The sequence below is a fragment of the Carcharodon carcharias genome, assembly GCF_017639515.1.
Source record: "Carcharodon carcharias isolate sCarCar2 chromosome 29 unlocalized genomic scaffold, sCarCar2.pri SUPER_29_unloc_9, whole genome shotgun sequence".
In the NCBI taxonomy this organism is placed as follows: Eukaryota; Metazoa; Chordata; class Chondrichthyes; order Lamniformes; family Lamnidae; genus Carcharodon; species Carcharodon carcharias.
The window spans coordinates 548399-568641 of record NW_024470682.1 but is presented as its reverse complement, the minus strand read 5'-3'; the positions used below and the strand labels follow the sequence as shown (position 1 = coordinate 568641).

The window sequence follows — 20243 nt, the reverse complement described above, 5'->3', positions numbered from 1 at the left end:
TGCTGCACTGTCGCCCGGTCAGAACTGAGGGAGACCTGCACTGTTGGAGGTTTGAAACTGAGGGATTGCTGCACTGTTGGAGGGTCTGAACTAAGGGAGTGCTGCACTGTTGGTGGGTTTAAACTGAGGGAGTGCTCCACTGTCGTAGGATCTGCACAGAGGGAGTGCAGCACTGTCTAAAATACATTGCACAAATTGCACAAAATTGCATCTGACGTCTGTGTCTGATGCACACATGAAGTTCATGCACACAACAGGAATATTTCTCTCCCTTTCTGAGCAGCAAGACAGCCTTCATATCGCACCATCCACTGGCAAGTGTGTGCAGCTACAATGTGACATGTTCACCTTAGAAATTTACATTATAAAGATGGGCACAGGAATTCATCTGATTGGAAAATGTGACAATATGAAGCTATGTCTTTGAGCCAAGAATTTGGCTGCAAAATAAGAATTTTAATCTATAAATATCTACAGAACAGGCTGAGCATTTTAATCACTTGTGTTAATCAATGTAATTTTATTCATAACCCAAATGCTTCTTACAATCTATCGCAGCATGAGAAAGGTGCAGCATTCAGAAAGCACATTCCAATCAGAGGACAGAGTTTAGCAACATCACATTTCTGTTGATTCCTATTCGACCATGTTGGCCGCACACAGCCAGACAATGCCGTGGTTATGATGTGTCCACACAGCAGGATTGGGGAGCACCAGGTATAAGGAAAAGTTTCAGCTTGCTGAGGAGAAGAAGGAGAATCTCTCGTTCCAGGTTTCTCTCCGTACATTAAGAAGCAGGCATGCCGATGTTTCATTGCACTCTGTCTGCTGATGGGAGTCCGCTTGGAAATTGCTGTTTGTGCTGATGGAAAGAATAAGCTTTTCATAAATCGAGGGATTGAGTACAAACACAGGGAGGTTATGCTGAACATTTATAAAGCTCTGGTTAGTTCACAACTAGAGTATTGTGGCCAATTCTGGTCTCCTCACTTTGGGAAGGTAGTGAGGGTCCTTGAGAAGGTGGGGAGGAGATTGAGCAGAATGGGTCCAGGGATGAGCGATTTTACCTACAAAGTTGGGTTGGAGAAGCTGGTGTTGTTCTCCTTGGAGCAAAGGAGATTGAGGGGGGATCTGATCGAGGTGTACAAGATGATGACGGGTTTAGATAAGGTAGACAAAGAGAAGCTGTTGCCATTAGCTGATGGTACAAGGACTGGGGGACACAGATTGAAGGTTTTGGGCAGAGGGGGTATGTGAGGAGGAACTTTTTTACACAGCGAGTGGTAATGAGCTGGAACTCGCTGTCTACGAGGATGGTGGAAGTGGAACGATGAACGATTTCAAAAGGAAATTGGATGGACACTTGAGGGGAAATAAACTTGCAGGGACACGGGGAAATGGGACTGAGTGGATTGCTCTACAGAGAGTCAGCATAGACTCAATGGGCTGAATGGGCTCCCACTGTGCTGGAATGCCTCTCTGATACGAAAGTGATTCTAACCAGGACATTGACCAGTTTCATTACAACTTAACCCAACATCGCACGTTATTTGTCTGCACTGACTGACCAGATTGTTGCTGTACAAAGCTTCAAACAGTCTGTCGACTTCCTTTCACTGTTTGTCCCTCCCAGACACAGACTCCAGCGATAGTGATAACCACAGCCACAAGGAATATCACAGCTCGTATTCCCAGGATCTGGATCACGTGCAGAATCTCTCCGCCACTGTCTAGAGAACACATAGAAAGAAATCATCACTGACTCTCCGCTTTCAATCTCTCACTCTGGCTGAACAATCAAGCTTCATATCACTGCAAAATTTGCTGTAATATTAACCCATCCACTGGGATTCAATGTGGAATGAATGTTTTCATTGTAAACACTCTAAGAGTGGACAATCTGAACTTTCCCCTTAGCGTGGAACATTGGTGAGAATGGATCATTGTGCTGTTTGACTCCCTGTCCAATGTTTCTCTCCATCGCTGTGTACAGGATTGTGCTGTAGAAAATTCTGGAAATGTTTAATGCAGGATGGAAATCCATCTCGGACACGTGTGCAAATAGGGCAGGATCGAGATGGACTCCCTCACGGACTTACACGCCCCGCTTAATTAACAGTTCCAATCTTTACCCAGAGAGATGGGAGAATGTGGAACTCGCTCCCACAGGGATTGGTCGAGGTGAGTAGTAGCAAATTGGGAAGTGAAATTGCTTGAAAAGCTGGGAGATGCAAGGGTTAAGTCCAACAGTGCCACCACTGGTGGGAGACTGTAACTACAGCGTGATGTTGACATAGGCAATCCCCATTATGAACAAGGACATTGGACATCATGTGAAATATGTGCACTGGAAAGGTGAGAACATGATGTAAGCTTTTCACCAACAGGAATTCCCTTCCTAAACCTCTCACCCTCTCTCTTACTCTCAGATACGCAAACAAAATTTCACACAGATTCACAGAAGGAGGAGTTGGGACAGGTGCCTGGTCAAAGGGTTTGGTTTGAGGAAGATTCTTCAAGGGAGAGAGAGGGTTGGAGAGGCAGAGAGTATCTGCGAGTATCTCTGTGCATCTGAGTATCTAATAGACTTTGCAATTTTCATGTTCTTCCAGAAATATGAATGGGAACACAAATCCCAGGATCTAAGTCAACTCTCCGGTGCAGCACTGATGGAGGTCAGGTAACCCACGGGGGAGAATGTTTTACTGTGTTTGTTTGTGAGTGTGTCTTTGCGTGTGCTCATACATGTGGGATTGTGTGTCTACAGGTGTCTATTTAGGTCTGTATATTTGTGTGCATTTGTGTCATGTTTCAATCTGAGAGAGATGTTGAAGTCTGTGTACACTCAAGTTCCACAGTGATGGTTATGAACCCCTCCACTGCTCCATTTTCATTCTCTGAACACACTGATAGTCTCCAGTGTCCTCGGATATAACGTGAGGAATCACCAACCACAGCTCATTGTTGGAACTTGTTCTGTTCATTGTGATATTCAGATGTTAGGGCTGGACTCAACAAGACAGATCGCAGTTTTACAAACAAAAAGTGAACAACAATTTATACTTGATGGGAAGAGAGTGCTGATTGGTTGGTAAGTGGTCTCTGATTGGAGGAGGTGTTGCCATGGAAAATAATGTGTGCGAGATGTAAAGGTTAGACAGCTTGTCTCTTCATTCAGCAATAATCAAATAAAGATCAGTTAACTTCTATCGACTGTGAAGCACTTTGAGAGGCCTGAGAATGTGGATACTGAGAACGGGATGCACTGTCAGAGGGTCAGCGCTGAGGGAGTGCTGATGTAGAATGAAGCATATCATAACTTACCTTGCATAGTTAGTACGAGGGACCGCTCCGATGAAACAGATGGATATCTCACTCTGCAGCTGAGAGTGTGTCCGTGGTGTTTGAGTGATGGGATCAGGGTCAGAACAGAAGTATAGGTCAGAGTGACACCATGCTGAGTTACAGTGTTTGAGACTGATCCAGGTACGTCAGTGGGAGTGTCCCAGGTTAAGACAGGTGCTGCTGTTCCATTGCACGTTGTGTTGAAGGTGCAGCTTACATCCACACGCTTTCCTGCAATAATTTCAGCAGGAAATATCGTGGGTTTATCTGTGAAATCTAACACACAGAGAATGGATCCTTTTAGAGAAATATAGCGTGAAGCATCAGTTCAAATAGAAACCACAGTCCCACAAGAGAAAGCACTTTTACAAGGATGATATCAGAACTGAGAGGTTACAATGATCATTTTAGAATTGTCTATTTTTACACTTGTTTTATCTCTGTCACTCAGCTTAATACATTTTCACTCAGTGACCCTTGATTTGACCAGACTGGGTGAGGGTGGAGGAACAGCTCACAGATCGGGGAGAACAGACTCAGCATTTGGAAAAGGATATAGAGACACTGGAGAGGGTGGTGAAAAGCTTCACAAGGATGATCTCAGCAATGTGAGGCTTTACCTATCAGGAGAGGATGTACAGTCTGGGTCTCGGTTCTCTTGAACAGAGAAGGTTGAGGGGTGACCTCATTTGATCTTTGAAGTAATGAAAGGTTTTGATCGAGTAGACATGGAGAGAGTGTTTCCACTCCTCACAATGAACAAAACCAGAGGCTGACAATATAAGATTGTCACTAATAAATCCAATGGGGAATTCAGGAGAAACTTCTTTACCCAGAGAGTGGGGAGAATGTGTGCTTCAAGAATCACTTCATTGGCTGTGAATCGATTTAGGATCGTCCTGAGGTGGTGAAAGGCGCTATAGAAATGCGAGACTTGCTTTTGTATTTTGAAAGCAGGTTTCCAAGGATGAGATGGGAACTGAGAGGTTACAACAATCAGCAGCAACTTTCCTATTTTCAAACTTGGTGGGGAATTTGTCACTGAGCTGAATACACTTTCACTCCCAGACCCTTGAATTGCCAACACTGGGGTGTGGGTGATGGAGCAGCCCACAGCTCATGGAACCCTGGCTCATCATTCTCTCAGAGATCTGGGTCACTGATCCCATTGCTCTCTGTGGGAGATTCCTGTGCACAAACTCACTGCCACGTTAGACAGTGACTATACTTCAAGAATTTCTTCATTGTCTGTGAAGTGATTTGAAGTTTGTTGAGGTGGTGAAAGGCGCTATAGGAATGCAAGTCCTTCTTTTGTCAAATTGTTAGACTTTTAAACAGGATTAGGGAGATTGATGGGAGTGGATAACCTGATAAAATTGATGGACACAGTCAATACATTTAATCATTAATATTAAAGTGAATATTAGAGGTTGCTTTAGGACTGAACTGGAAGCTATCACCAGGTTATTGAGAATCAGACAGTGTGTTATAATAAGCTGTGTTTTGTGTTAATATGTAAATGTCACAGTTTGTGTTATTTCCCATTGAGTGTTGAATGTGAATTGTTGAGTAATTATAACACAGCACTTACCAGAAACGTGAAGCTGGGTTACAGGGTAATAGTTATGGCTCGGACCATTGTCAAATTCTATCCTGAAAAAATAAGGTCCTGCATCTTCCCGTCTGATGTTGTTTATAATCAGGGAACAGTCGCCATTTTTCAGGTCTCCAGACAGCCGGGTCCGATGGTGGAACCGTGGTAACTCGTGACTGTGATCCTTGGAGTGAAAGGCTATGGGAGCCCGCAATTTGTATTTCCCCTTATTTAACCAGATTCCGACTCGTCGTTTGTTTTCAAAATGTGCTGGATAACTGTAATGACACGGAATCTGTACACACGAACCTTCCTGCGTTGTCACCTCTCGTGGAGTGTTACCTTTCCACTCTTGTGACAGTCCAACTGGAGAGAGAAATACCAATATTTAACCCTGGATCCTCATTGTCTAAGGAATCTCTTTGGATCCTCATTGTCTGAGGAGTCTCTTTGGATCCTCATTGTCTAAAGGATTATTTCTGATCTAAACCCCATATTGTTGTATTGTTGATTCCGATGCAGCATTGTAGACTGACTTGTCCCCAATCTCAGCACTGACCCTACTCCAGCAGGCACTGTGAAACACAATAACAAAGCGCCTCCAGCCTGAGCTCTGCATGTGTCAAGAGCAAAGACAAATATGCAAACTGAATACTGACACCTTTACACACGGACAGCTTTGTCTTCCTTCTCTCTTTCAGTTATCTTGCTCCCTTATTGAATTTTCTAGCATGGTGAGAATGGACAGCAAGTGTGAGGTTGAACAGCCTGTCTATTCTCGGAGCTGCTGTGTTGTCTTCATGGGAAATTCGATTAAAATCAGCAAACGACACTAATTTCAGGCCATTGCTGTCAGAATCCTAGCCACAAGATAGATTTCATCCCCTGAATTTTGTGTCCGATTTTCTACTCAAACTTTCACCTCCCCACAGCCGCACCCACACCCCACAAGTCACTCGCTGACCTACACTGGCTCCCAGTCCAACAACAACTCTATTTGATTATTTTCACATTTGATATCCAATCCCTCCATCACTCTGCTCCACTCACTATCTCTGCAAACTCCTCCTAATCTACAACCCTCTGAGATCTCTGCTCTCCTCCAATTCTGCTGTCAGACAGGGAGTCAGTGAATATCAGTGAGCACAGGGGTGATGGGTGAACGGGACTTGGTGTGAGTTTGTACACTGGATCACTGCTGAATCAGTTACCAATTATAGCTCAATAAGAATGATCTTTTACAAAGACTATTAACCATAAATCAGTCCAAGCTGATGGTGATATTACCTTGGAGAAGTGACAGGAGGAAGTAAGATTTCCCGATCATTGTCCACTCCAAGATATTCCATTCAGTTCTCACTCTCAAACTCTGAAAGAGAAAGGAGTTAATGAGACCTCACCTCTTGTCCAAAGCTCTCGAGAGATCACAACAGCTTGTAGACAATGTCTTCAAAGACTAATTTGATTCCCTGTGGGATGATAGGTGCTCTGCAGAGAGTTACAAGGCTTTCAGAAAGAAAAACAATGAAGGACTTGCATTTCTATAGCACCTTTCACCCTCTCAGAATATCCCTAATCTCATGTCTCTGCACTTCCCTCATCCCTTGAGCTAGAAAGCTGTTCTGTACAACAGACTTGAGCCTCACACCCAGATCTCAATAATCAGTGGAAATCTTTCAAAGGCATCAATCATTGGAATCTGCCTTTAAAAAGTCAAAACTTCAACAAAGGACGGTGTTGGTTGTGGAAGTGAATTCCAATCGTTCCGTTACTTACCCAGGACCTGTCCGACTGCTCGCCTGGGGAGGAATTGCCCACACGCTCTACTTGGGCTGAATGACCTCTTCCTGTGCTGCTCCCTCTGTGTATTTAATGAGAAAGGGCTGATGTGTCTCTGTGAGACAAAATGAGGAAGAAGCAAAGGAGTGAGTAAACAGGCAGTAGGAATGAGTGCGTAATACCACAATGTGTTACAACATAATCAAAAGTTTGACCTATTTATCGTGACTCTGTGATGTTTCTCTTCTGTTGTTTGCTGTTTGGTAAAGTCAGTTTTCTACCATGGCTCCGAGGGTTAATATTTAAATGTGCTGTTGAAGGGTAAATACTGAGCAAGTGCGGCCCCATCAGAGGGTCAGTACTGAGGGAGTGCTGCACTGTCAGAGGATCAGTACTGAGGGAGTGCTGCACTTTCAGAAGGTCTGTACTGAGAGAGTGCTGAACTATTGGAGATTCAGTACTGAGGGAGTGCTGCACTGTCAGAGGGTCAATACTGTGGGAGTGCTGCACTGTCAGAGGGTCAGTACTGAGGGAGTGCTGCACTTTCAGAAGGTCTGTACTGACAGAGTGCTGTACGTTTGGAGAGTGAGTACTGAGGCAGTGCTGTACTGTTGGAGAGTCAGTACTGAGGGAGTGCTGCACTGTTGGAGGGTCAGTACTGAGGGAGTGCTGTACTGTTGGAGAGTCAGTACTGAGGGAGTGCTGCACTGTCAGAGGGTCAGTACTGAGGGAGTGCTGCACTGTCAGAGGGTCAGTACCGAAGTAGTGCTGCACTGTCAGAGGGTCAGTACTGAGGTAGTGCTGCACTCTTGGATGGTCTGTACTGAGGGAGTTCTGCACTGTCAGAGGGTCAGTACTGAGGGAGTGCTGCACTTTCAGAAGGTCTGTACTGAGACAGTGCTGCACTGTCAGAAGGTCAGTACTGGTGTAGTGCTGCACTGTCAGAGGGTAAGTACTGAGGTAGTGCTGCACTGTCAGAGGCTCAGTACTGAGGTAGTGCTGCACTCTTGGATGGTCTGTACTGAGGGAGTGCTGCACTGTCAGAGGGTCAGTACTGAGGGAGTGCTGCACTGTCAGAGGGTCAGTACTGAGGGAGTGCTGCACTGTCAGAGGGTCAGTACTGAGGGAGTGCTGCAGTTTCAGAAGGTCTGTACTGAGTGAGTGCTGCACTGTTGGAGAGTCAGTACTGAGAGAGTGCTGTACTGTTGGAGAGTCAGTACTGAGGGAGTGCTGCACTGTCAGAGGGTCAGTACTGAGGGAGTGCTGCACTGTCAGAGGGTCAGTACCGAGGTAGTGCTGCACTGTCAGAGGGTCAATACTGTGGGAGTGCTGCACTGTCAGAGGGTCAGTACTGAGGGAGTGCTGCACTTTCAGAAGGTCTGTACTGACAGAGTGCTGTACGTTTGGAGAGTGAGTACTGAGGCAGTGCTGTACTGTTGGAGAGTCAGTACTGAGGGAGTGCTGCACTGACAGAGGGTCAGTACCGAAGTAGTGCTGCACTGTCAGAGGGTCAGTACTGAGGTAGTGCTGCACTCTTGGATGGTCTGTACTGAGGGAGTTCTGCACTGTCAGAGGGTCAGTACTGAGGGATTGCTGCACTGTCAGAAGGTCAGTACTGGTGTAGTGCTGCACTGTCAGAGGGTAAGTACTGAGGTAGTGCTGCACTGTCAGAGGCTCAGTACTGAGGTAGTGCTGCACTCTTGGATGGTCTGTACTGAGGGAGTGCTGCACTGTCAGAGGGTCAGTACTGAGGGAGTGTTGCACTGTCCGAGGGTCAGTACTGAGGGAGTGCTGCACTGTCAGAGGGTCAGTACTGAGGGAGTGCTGCAGTTTCAGAAGGTCTGTACTGAGTGAGTGCTGCACTGTTGGAGAGTCAGTACTGAGAGAGTGCTGTACTGTTGGAGTGTCAGTACTGAGAGAGTGCTATATATTGGAGAGTCAGTACTGAGGGAGTGCTGTACTGTTGGAGGGTCAGTACTGAGGGAGTGCTGTACTGTTGGAGAGTCAGTACTGAGGGAGTGCTGCACTGTCAGAGGGTCAGTACTGAGGGAGTGCTGCACTGTCAGAGGATCAGTACTGAGGTAGTGCTGCACTGTCAGAGGGTCAGTACTGAGGAAGTGTTGCACTCTTGGAGGGTCAGTACTGAGGGAGTGCTGCACTGTCAGAGGGTCAGTGCTGAGAGAATGCTGCACTGTCAGAGGGTCAGTACTGAGCGTGTACTGCACTGTCAGAGGGTCAGTACTGAGGGAGTGCTGCACTGTCAGAGGGTCAGTACTGAGGGAGTGCTGCACTGTCAGAGGGTCCGTACTGAGGGAGTGCTGCACTTTCAGAAGGTCTGTACTGAGAGAGTGCTGTACTGTTGGAGAGTCAGTACTGAGAGAGTGCGGTACTATTGGAGAGTCAGTACTCTGGGAGTGCTGCACTGTCGGAGAGTCAGTACTGAGGGAGTGCTGTACTGTTGGAGAGTCAGTACTGAGAGAGTGCGGTACTATTGGAGAGTCAGTACTCTGGGAGTGCTGCACTGTTGGAGAGTCAGTACTGAGGGAATGCTGCACTTTCAAAGGTTTGTACTGAGAAAGTGCTGCACTGTCAGAAGGTCAGTACTAAGGTAGTGCTGCCCTCTTGGAGGCTCAGTACTGAGGGAGTGCTGCACTGTCAGAAGGTCAGTACTGAGGGAGTGCTGCACTGTCAGAGGGTCAGTACTGAGGGAGTGCTGCACTGTCAGAGGATCAGTACTGAGGTAGTGCTGCACTCCCAGAGGGTCAGTACTGAGGGAGTGCTGCACTGTCAGAGGGTCAATACTGAGGGAGTGCTGCACTCCCAGAGTGTCAGTACTGAGGGAGTGCTGCACTCCCAGACGTTCAGTACTGAGGGAGTGCTGTACTGTCAGTGGGTCAGTACTGAGGGAGTGCTGCACTGTCAGAGTGTCAGTACTGAGGGAGTGCTGTACTTTCAGAGTGTCAGTACTGAGGGAGTGCTGCACTATCTAAAGAACATTGTACAAGATTCACAAAATTGCATCTACTGCCTTTGTCTCACTAACTTCGTGTGTACAACAGGAATATTTCTCACTGTTTCTGAGCATCAAGGCAAATTTGATATCACACCACCCAATGGCAGGAGTGACTAATTACAATGTGACATGTTTACATGGGAAGTTGCCATTATAAAGATGGGCACAATGATTCATATGATTGGAAAATCGTCACAACATGTAGTAATGTCGTTGAGCCCAGCATTTGCAGCAAAATGAGAATATTAATCTATAAATATCTACAGAACAGGCTGAGCATTTTAATCACTTGTGTTAATCGAAGTAATTATATTCACAACCCAAATGCTTCTTACAATCTATCGCAGCATGAAAAAGGTGCAGCATTCAGAAAGCACATTCCAATCAGAGAACAGAGTTTAGCAAAGTCACATTTCTGTTCATTCCTATTCGACCATGTTGGCTGCACACAGCCAGACAATGCCGTGGTTATGATGTGTCCACACAGCAGGACTGGGGAGAACCAGGTATAAGGAAACGTTTCAGCTTGCTGAGGAGAAGAAGGAGAATCTCTCGCTCCAGGTTTCTCTCCGTACATTAAGAAGCAGGCATGCCGATGTTTCATTGCACTGTCTGCTGATGGGAGTCCGCTTGGAAATTGCTGTTTGTGCTGATGGAAAGAATAAGCTTTTCATAAATCGAGGGATTGAGTACAAACACAGGGAGGTTATGCTGAACATTTATAAAGCTCTGGTTAGGTCACAACTAGAGTATTGTGTCCAGTTCTGGTCTCCTCACTTTGGGAAGGAAGTGAGGGTCCTTGAGAGGGTGGGGAGGAGATTGAGCAGAATGGGTCCAGGGATGAGGGATTTTAGCTACAAGGTTGGGTTGGAGAAGCTGGGGTTGTTCTCCTTGGAGCAAAGGAGATTGAAGGGGGATCTGATCGAGGTGTACAAGATGATGATGGGTTTAGATAAGGTAGACAAAGAGAAGCTGTTGCCATTAGCTGATGGTACAAGGACTGGGGGACACAGATTGAAGGTTTTGGACATGGGGGAGATGTGAGGAGGAACTTTTTTACACAGCGAGTGGTAATGAGCTGGAACTCGCTGCCTACGAGGATGGTGGAAGTGGAGATGATGAACGATTTCAAAAGGAAATTGGATGGACACGTGGAAATAAATTTGCAGGGATACAGGGATTGAGTGGAGGAATAGGACTGAGTGGATTGCTCTACAGAGAGACAGCATGGACTCAATGGGCTGAATGGGCTCCCACTGTGCTGGAATGCCTCTCTGATACGAAGTTGATTCTAACCAGGACACTGACCAGTTTCATTACAACTTAACCCAACATCGCACGTTATTTGTCTGCACTGACTGACCAGATTGTTGCTGTACAAATGCTTTAAACAGTCTGTCGACTTCCTTTCACTGTTTGTCCCTCCCAGACACAGACTCCAGCAATAGTGATAACCACAGCCACAAGGAATATCACAGCTCGTATTCCCAGGATCTGGATCACGTGCAGAATCTCTCCTCCACTGTCTAGAGAACACATAGAAAGAAATCATCACTGACTCTCCGCTTTCAATCTCTCACTCTGGCTGAACAATCAAGCTTCATATCACTGCAACATTTGCTGTAATATTGACCCATCCACTGGGATTCAATGTGGAATGAATGTTTTCATTGTAAACACTCTAAGAGTGGACAATCTGAACTTTCCCCTTAGCGTGGAACATTGGTGAGAATGGATCATTGTGCTGTTTGACTCCCTGTCCAATGTTTCTCTCCATCGCTGTGTACAGGATTGTGCTGTAGAAAATTCTGGAAACGTTTAGTGCAGGATGGAAATCCATCTCAGACGCTTTTGCGAATCAGGCAGGATCGAGATGGACTCCCCCACGGACTTACACCCCCCGCTTAATAAACAGTTCCAATCTTTACCCAGAGGGAGGGGAGAATGTGGAACTCGCTCCCACAGGGAGTGGATGAGGTGAACAGTATCGATGTATTTAAGCGGCAGGTGGGTCGGTAACCAGAGGGACACAGATTGACGAACCGGAGGGGGAGATGAGGAGAATTTGTTTCGACAGAGCGAGTTGTTGTGATCTGGAAGGTGCTGCCTGAAAGGGCGGTAGAAACAGATTCAATAGGAACTTTCAAAAGGGCAATTGGATAAACACTTGAAGGAGGAAGATGGGGGCAAAGTGGAGTGGTGGTTAATGGATCTGATTGGATAGATCATTGAAAGACCTGGCACAGGCACAATGGGCTGAATGGCCTCCTCCTGTGCTGTATCATTCTCCGCTTCCATGATCTCTCCCCCAGTCAGTAACCACTCCAGATCCCTCTTGAAGGCGACAGAGAATCAGCAACCACCACACCCACTGACAGCACATTCCCGAGGATCCCTACTCTCTGGGAAAAGATGAACTCCCCAACATCCAGCCTATTCCTGCTTCCCGGAGAGTGTAAACCCTTCAGGGAGGCACTGAGGAAGTTTTCAATAAAATGACATCAAATCTACCGTTTGAGAAATAATTTTATTCTGATGAACTCACAGCTTGTGTAGCAAACTGGGAAGTGGAGTTGCTTGAAAAGCTGGGAAACACAAGGATTAAGTGCTACAATGCCACCACTGGTGGGAGGCTGTAACTACAGCGTGACGTTTACATAGGCAGTCATCATTATAAACAGGGGCATTGGACATACTGGGAAATATGTGCACTGGAAAGGTGAGAACAAGATGTAAGCTTTTCACCAGCAGGAATTCTCTTCCTAAACCTCTCCACCTCTCTCTTACTCTCAGATACACAAAGAAAATCATACAGAATCAGATAAGGAGGAGTTGGGACTGGTTATTCGTCAAAGGCTTAAGTTTCAGGTAGCTCCTTAAAGGGAGAGAGAGAGTTGGAGAAGCAGAGAGTACCTATGAGTTGCTCCATGCATCTGAGTGTTTGTAATAGTAATTTCCATATTCTTCCATAAATATGAATGGAAACACAAATACCAGAATTCAGGCCAACTCTCCAGTGCAGTACTGAGGGAGGTCACATAACCAATGAGGGAGTCTTGTGCTAGTGTGTTTGTTTGTGAGTGTGTCTTTGTGTGTGGTCATATATGTGTGTCTGCATGTGTCTATTGAGGTCTGCATGTTTGAGGGTGTTTGTGTAGTGTTCGGATCTGAGAGAGTTGTTGAAGTCTGTGTCCACTCACGTTCCACAGTGATGATTATTAATCCCTTCACTGCTCCATGTTCATTCTCTGCCACACACTGATAGTCTCCAGTTTCCCTGGATGTAACGTGAGGAATTACCAACCACAGCTCATTGTTGGAACTTGTTCTGTTCACTGAGACATTAAGATGTCAGGGCAGGAATCAAGAACCCCGTTCGCAGGATTACCAACAGAAAGTGAACAACAATTTATACTTAATGGGAAGAGAGTGCTGATTGGTTGGCAAGTGGTCTCTGATAGGTGGAGGTGTTGCCATGGACAATGCTGTGTGCGAGTTGTAAAGTTTAGAAAGCTTGTCTTTTCATTCAGCAATAATCAAATAAATATCAATTAACTTCCATTGACTGTGAAGACGTTTGAGAGACCTGAGAATGTGGACACTGAGAATGGGCTGCACTGTTAGAGGGTCAGCACTGACGGAATGCTGATGTAGAATGTAGGGTGTCAGTACTTACCTTGCACAGTAAGTATGAGGGTCCGCTCCAATGAAACAGATGGATATCTCACTCTGCAGCTGAGAGTGTGTCCGTGGTGTTTGAGTGATGGGATCAGGGTCAGAACAGAAATATAGGTCAGAGTGACACCATGCTGAGTTACAGTGTTTGAGACTGATCCAGGTACGTCAGTGGGAGTGTCCCAGGTTAAGACAGGTGCTGCTGTTCCATTGCACGTTGTGTTGAAGGTGCAGCTTACATGCACACGCTTTCCTGCAATAATTTCAGCAGGGAATATCGTGGGTTTATCTGTGAAATCTAACACACAGAGAATGGATCCTTTTAGAGAAATATAACGTGAAGCATCAGTTCAAATAGAAACCACAGTCCCACAAGAGAAAGCACTTTTACAAGGATGATATCAGAACTGAGAGGTTACAATGATCAGTAAAGAATTTCCTGCTTTGAGACTTTGGTGTTTCTGTCTCTCAGCTTAATACATGTTCACTCCGAGACACTTGAACTGATAATAATGGGTGAGGGTGGAGGAGCAGACCAGAGTTTGGAGTGCACAACCCCATCATTCACTCAGTGATGTGGGCCATTTATTACTTTGCAATTTGTGGGAGCCTGCTGTGCGCAAATTGGCTGCTGTGTTTCCCACATTACAACAGTAACTACAATTCAGGAATCAGCTCATTGGCTGTGAAGTGATCTGGTCCATGCTGAGGTGGTGAAAGGTGCTATAGAAATGTGAATCTTTCTGCTGTCAATATGTCAGACTTCGAGACAGGATTAGAGAGATTGGTGGGAGTGGATAACCTGATAACATTGATGGACACAGTCAATACATTTAATCATTGATAATAAAGTGAGTATTAGAGGTTGCTTTAGGACTGAACTGGAAGCTATCACGAGGTTATTGAGAATCAGACAGTGTGCGATAATAAGCTGTGTTTTGTGTTAATATGTAAACGTCACAGTTTGTGTTATTTCCCATTGAGTGTTGGATGTGAATTGTTGAGTAATTATAACACAGCACTTACCAGAAACGTGAAGCTGGGTTACAGGGTAATAGTTATGGCTCGGACCATTGTCAAATTCTATTCTGAAAAAATAAGGTCCTGCATCTTCCCGTCTGATGTTGTTTATAATCAGGGAACAGTCGCCATCTTTCAGGTCTCCAGACAGCCGGGTCCGATGGTGGAACCGTGGTAACTCGTGATTGTGATCCTTGGAGTGAAAGGCAATGGGAGCCCAGGGAATCTGTTCCTCATTATTAAACCTGACTCCACCTCGTGGTTGGTTTTCCAGACACGATGGATAACTGTAATGACATGGAATCTGTACACAGGAACCTTCCTGCGCTGTCACCTCTCGTGGAGTGTCACCTTTCCACTCTTGTGACAGTCCAACTGTGGAGAGAAATCTCAATATTTAACACTGGATAGTTTGTGGATCCACTGAACCCAATATTTACAGATGAGGCTGAATTGGGGGGATGGTCAATACTGAGGAGGACTGCAACAAATTATTTTGGCAGGAAGAATAGAAAAACAGAATATTATTTAAATGGAGACAGGCTGCAGAATGCAGTACAGAGGGATCTGGGTGTCCTTGTACATGAATCACAGAACGTCAGCGTTCAGGAGCACCTCGGAATGAGGAAGGCAAGTGGAATGTTGGCCTTTATTGCAAAGGGATGGAGTATAAAAGGAGGGAAGTCTTGCAACAGCTGCACAGGGTGAGATTGTATCAGGAGCACTGTGAACAGTTCTGGTCTCCTTACTTAGGGAGGGAGAGACTTGCATTGGAGGCAGTTCAGAGCAGGCCATGACCCCTGTGCAGAGCCCCTCCAGCGCTGCAGCCTCTGTACAAACCCCTCATGCGCTTGTGGAGAGACACAAACAAGGCTGCACATTACCGAGGAGAGTCCCCTCTACGGACTAAGGGGCTGACTCATCACCTTAAACTCAGCAAATGAGGAGGCTCTCGCTCGGTATCGGGGCTTGGCATTCGCTCAATAAAAATAATCAAATTACATTTTGGACAGAAATCTAAGGAGGTTGTACATTCCCTCAAAAATAAGACTCGAGCTGGGGTCGAGGATCAAAGGGCAACAACTTATATTTACACAACTTTAACATGACAAATCACCCCAAGGTGCTACACAGGAGCGTCATAAAACAAAGTATGTCACCCAGACACATGTGGAGATATTAGCGGCCGCTGACCAGAAGAGGTCGGTGTTATGGAGAATCTTAAAAGAGGGATGAAATGGATAGTGAGAGAGAGAGAGAGATAGAGAGAGTGAGAGAGAGGGATGGAGAGGGTTTGAGGGAGGGTATTACAGAGCTCGGTCCCCAGGCAGCTGAAGGCGATGTTGGAGTGATGGGATCAGGGGATGGTCAAGAGGCTGGAATTTTAGGAGCACAGAGACCTCAGAGGATTGGAGGGGATGGAGGAGGTTACAGAGATAGGGAGGGTTGTAGGGGTTGGAGGAGGTTACAGAGATAGGGAGGGTTGTAGGGGCTGGAGGAGGTTACAGAGATAGGGAGATTTGTAGGGGTTGGAAAAGTGAATAGAGATTGGGAGAGTGTAGGGTCTGGAGGAGTTTGCAGAGGTAGGGAGGGTTGTAGTGACTGGGGCAGGTTACAAAGGCAGGGAAAGTTGTCGGGACTGGAACAGGCTACAGAGATAGGGAAGCTTTAAGGGGCAGGAGGAAGTTACAGAAATAGGGTGGTTTGTAGTGGCTGGAGGAGGTTGCAGAGATTGGTAGCTTTGTTGGGCAGGATGAATTTACAGATATAGGGAAGCGGTAGAGGCTTGAAGAGGTTACAGAGAATGGGATGGTTGTAGTTACTGGAGGAGGACGAGGAGATTACAGAGATAGTGAGGAAACAAAGATGAAAATTTTGACATTGAGACTTTGCTTGACCAGGAGCCAGTCTCGGTCATCGAGCAGAGTGGGTGATAAGGGAATGGGACTTGGTGTGAGTAAGGACCTGGTCAGCAGTTTTGGATGGCCTCAAGTTTATGGAGTGTAGAGCGTGTGTTGGAACAGTCGAGTCTGGAGGTAACGAAGGCGTGGATGAGGGTTTCAGCAGCAGATGAGCTGAGACAGGGTGAAGTCGTGCGATGTTACGGAGGTGGAAATAGACGGTGTTAGTGAGGGCGCAGATATGAGGCCGGAAGCTCATCTCAGGATCAAATGGGACAACAAAGCTGTGAACAGATTGGCTTCAATCTCAGAGAGCTGCCAGGGAGAGGAATGGAGTTGGTAGCGAGGGAACAGAGTTTGGAGCAGGGAATGAAGACCATGGCTTCAGTCTTTCCAATATTTAATTGGAGGGAATTTCTGCCCATCCAGTACTGGATGTCGGATAAGCAGCCTGATAATTTAGCAGCAGTGGAGGAGTCGAGAGAGGTGGTGGTGAGGTAGAGCTGGGGATCCTCAGTGGACAGGTGAAAACTAACACTGTTCAGATGATGCTGCAAAGCCATTGCAAGTGATTCTCTGGCTACGATGAGATGGATAAGAATGGATCCAGGGGAGAGCAGTCCCACCCAGCTGGACGACAGTGGAGAGGTGTTGGAGGAGGATGGTGTGGTCGAGCGTGTCAAAGGCTGCAGACAGATCGAGAAGGAGGAGGAGGGAAAGTTTACCTTTGTCACAGTCACACAGGATGCCATTTGTGACCTTGATAAGAGCTGTTTCAGCACAGTGGCTGGGGTGGGAACCTGATTGGAGGGATTCAAACATGGAGTTCCGGGAAAGATGGGAACGGATTCGGGAGATGGAAACACGTTGAAGGACTTTGGAGGGGAAAGAGAGGCTGGAGATGGGATGGGGTTTTACACGGACAGTGTGAGGGGTGGAAGGTGTAGTGGGGAGGAGACACTTCACTCAGGGGGGAGGCGTCATCACCCCTCAGCTCGGTTTACGTTACAGCTATGATGTGGATTCAATCACACACAATAAGCTCATGGATCTGGGAGCAGAAATAGACAAATCATTAAAAATAGTGACGCTGGTTAACACGGCCAAAAAACAAGCAAATCAAACACTATTATTTCCCATTGAGTGTTGAATGTGAATTGTTGAGTAATTATAACACAGCACTTACCAGAAACTTGAAGCTGGGTTTCAGGATAATAGTTATGGCTCGGACCATTGTCAAATTCTATTCTGAAAGAAAAAAAAATCCTGCATCTCCCCATCTGATGCTGTTTATAATCAGGGATCAGTCGCCATCTTTTAGGTCTCCAGACAGCTGGGTCCGATTCTGGAACCGTGGTAACTCGTGATTGTGATCCTTGGAGTGAAAGGCTATAGATGATGTATTCCAATTGTCCCTTCTCATATTCCAGATTCCGACACATGTTTTCTCTGACAAATGTAATGGATAATTGTAATGACTTGGAATCTGTACACACGAACATTTCTGTGCTGTCACCTCTCGTGGAGTGTTACTTTCCCATTCTTGTGACAGTCCAACTAGGGAGAGAAATATCAATATTTAATTCTGGATGTTTTGTTGATCCACTAGACTCGATATCCAACCCCTCCATCACTGGGGCACAGTGGCTGCAGTGTGGACCATCTACAGGACACACATGGAACTCCACAATGTTTCACAATGGATGGAAGAGAATCCTGGACACAAGAGTTGACAAGGTCATTCTACACTGGTTCATGTTCCTCAGGACCCTGTTTGTGGACAAGCCTGCTCTCCAACTGAACAGACGTTGGGGAAATTCCATTTGGAATTCCACTGTCCAGGGCATTGGGTTAACTTGCTGAGTTTTGTTTTAAAACTAACATCTAATTTTGGTCTGTTGCCTTAAAGGGAGTGTAACTGGGAGACAGGTTAATAAGGAATTTTAGGAGTTATTATATCAGTAATTGTAATCTTTGGTATTTGCTTGAAATCTTTTATTTTGATGACAAATATTTTAATTTATTTTTTTAAATCTCTAAAGTTCTTGGAGGACTTATTGCTTCTGAATTTAGTGCACACATCTCATAATAAATACAAATTGCAAAATCATTGTGATTGTGTGACCATCTTTCTCTCATGGACTTGGTCTGCCTGGCACACATCACCTGCCAAGTGATAACACTGTTGTAATATGCCTTTCAGGGATAGCAGCATGACATCACTGGAGGGGAAGTGTGTCATGTGATTTTTAGGAACTGCGGTTGGCTTATGTCAGTTCTATGTGTCTATTTCTCTGTTAGGCATAAAGTCTATCTTTAAGTTCAAGTTTAGTTTGTATTTCTGTATTTGAGTGTTTAGAAAAGAGGGAATTTGAAATTTAAAGAAGCCAGCATTCCATTGAGGTTTTATGACTGTTGAAGGGAAGTCAAAACAAACACAAGGTGTAAGAAACTGTGCTGTTGCCTAGCAACAGTGATCCTGAGGGAAGGACCCACAGAGACAGAGAAAAACAGAAAAGTACTTTCAGTTCTGTTGAAAGGAGTTGCCAGGAGAAGCAGCAAAGGAGTGGGACAGATAGTCAGTCCCAAAGTAAAGATGAAGCCAAAACCATCGAGTGGAACAGGAGAAAGGACCCAAGAATATATTCTAGTCAAATCTGGAAAAGGCCCTGTTAAGTGAAGTTAAGAGTGAGGAGCAGAAGAAGGCTTCAAGCATAAAGGAAGAAAGCAGCAGGACACAGGCCTAAAGCAAAATAGGCTTGCGAGAAGCCAGAAGATCCTAGGAGACACCACAGGTTGGTGACTCATTACTCCGGCCATGTGAATCCTGGTGTGCCATTGACACGCCTGAGCATTGGAGAGACAGGGCGTGGAAGGAAGGCTGAATGCACGTGGCGATCCAGGGGGCAGCAACATGGGAAGGAGAGTTTGAAATAGTGAAAGTGGCCCCTTGTGGAAGGTGTCTGAGTGAAAGTGTCATGTTGGAGAAGATTCCAAAGTGAGTTCTTGGAGAGTGGAGATTGGAAACCCTCATATGGATATCTCAGTTCAGTGAGACTGGTTGCCTCACAGTGTAACAAGCGTCTGGGGTCAGATGAGGAGGGAGCCACAGCATTTGTTTCAAGTGGGTTCTGTCAATTTCTTTCAGAATGTGGTGTCCCTGACCACAGGTCGCCTATTGGTTTACATGGACTGTGTACTTAGTGTGAACATGAGAGTATAAGATAATTATTGTAACTTGCGTTATCTTTATGAATCTGTATTTATCTGTAAAGGTATAGGTCTGGGTGAAGGAGTAATGTAATATAGTTTGTCTTTCCTAGTTTAATAAATGTTTTATTCTTTTGTTAGAAGTTCATCAGATGACTCCTATGACTCTGTTCAGTAGCCGCACTCCACATTCCTAAATAAAAAATAAAAGTTAGGACCTATCAAGCTGAGTCCCACCCTGGGATCTGACTTGCCCAGTAGTAACATCAGCTGGGATGATAACACCATCCAGTCCAAGTTTCACTTTGGCCTGTGAGCAGAACACAGCTCACACAGTTTGGCTGCAGGTGTCTCCCAGCTTTCTATCCTTGTATATCTGTTCTCATGTCCCTATTCTAAATAACTGAACCCACAATGTGTTTACCCAATTCTGTATCAGTGGCTGGTGCCTTTATATCATTATAAAAACACAACATGGTGATCAGCGGTGGCCAAACATTCTGGCAGCAAGATTCAGTACAGCTATGACGTGGTGAACAGCCTTAGATCGAGCTACATGACATGAGATGACCCTCGAAGCTTTGGTCAGACCACAACAGAGACACAGCATCAGAGAGGGTTAAAATCGCAGTGTACTGAATGCTCAGGAAACCTTTGAAGACACAGTGATGGGAAAGAGCTCAAGTAAAGAGCTGGGGAGCAGACG

General features: G+C 45.7%; 1 protein-coding gene across 1 annotated transcript; it reads right to left on the bottom strand.

The window, feature by feature from the left end:
• Window positions 1-500: 500 nt before the first annotated feature.
• LOC121274123 (sialic acid-binding Ig-like lectin 13) lies at window positions 501-6827 on the bottom strand. The gene is made up of 6 exons (XM_041181298.1): window positions 6716-6827; window positions 6227-6308; window positions 4937-5305; window positions 3325-3621; window positions 1569-1730; window positions 501-862 (listed from the first exon to the last, which is right to left on the bottom strand). Exons 2-5 carry the CDS (start codon window positions 6264-6266, stop codon window positions 1591-1593), a joined length of 846 nt encoding a protein of 281 aa, XP_041037232.1. The 5' UTR covers window positions 6267-6308; window positions 6716-6827; the 3' UTR covers window positions 501-862; window positions 1569-1590.
• Window positions 6828-20243: the final 13416 nt, after the last annotated feature.

Excerpts from the sequence above, each read along its gene's own strand:
- LOC121274123 (XM_041181298.1), bottom strand. The coding sequence starts at position 6,266 with ATGATCGGGAAATCTTACTTCCTCCTGTCACTTCTCCAAG. Across the intron at positions 3,622-4,936 it reads AACCCAGCTTCACGTTTCTG|ATTTCACAGATAAACCCACG; the intron begins GTAAGTGCTGTG and ends TCTGTGTGTTAG. Across the intron at positions 1,731-3,324 it reads CCTCGTACTAACTATGCAAG|ACAGTGGCGGAGAGATTCTG; the intron begins GTAAGTTATGAT and ends TGTGTTCTCTAG.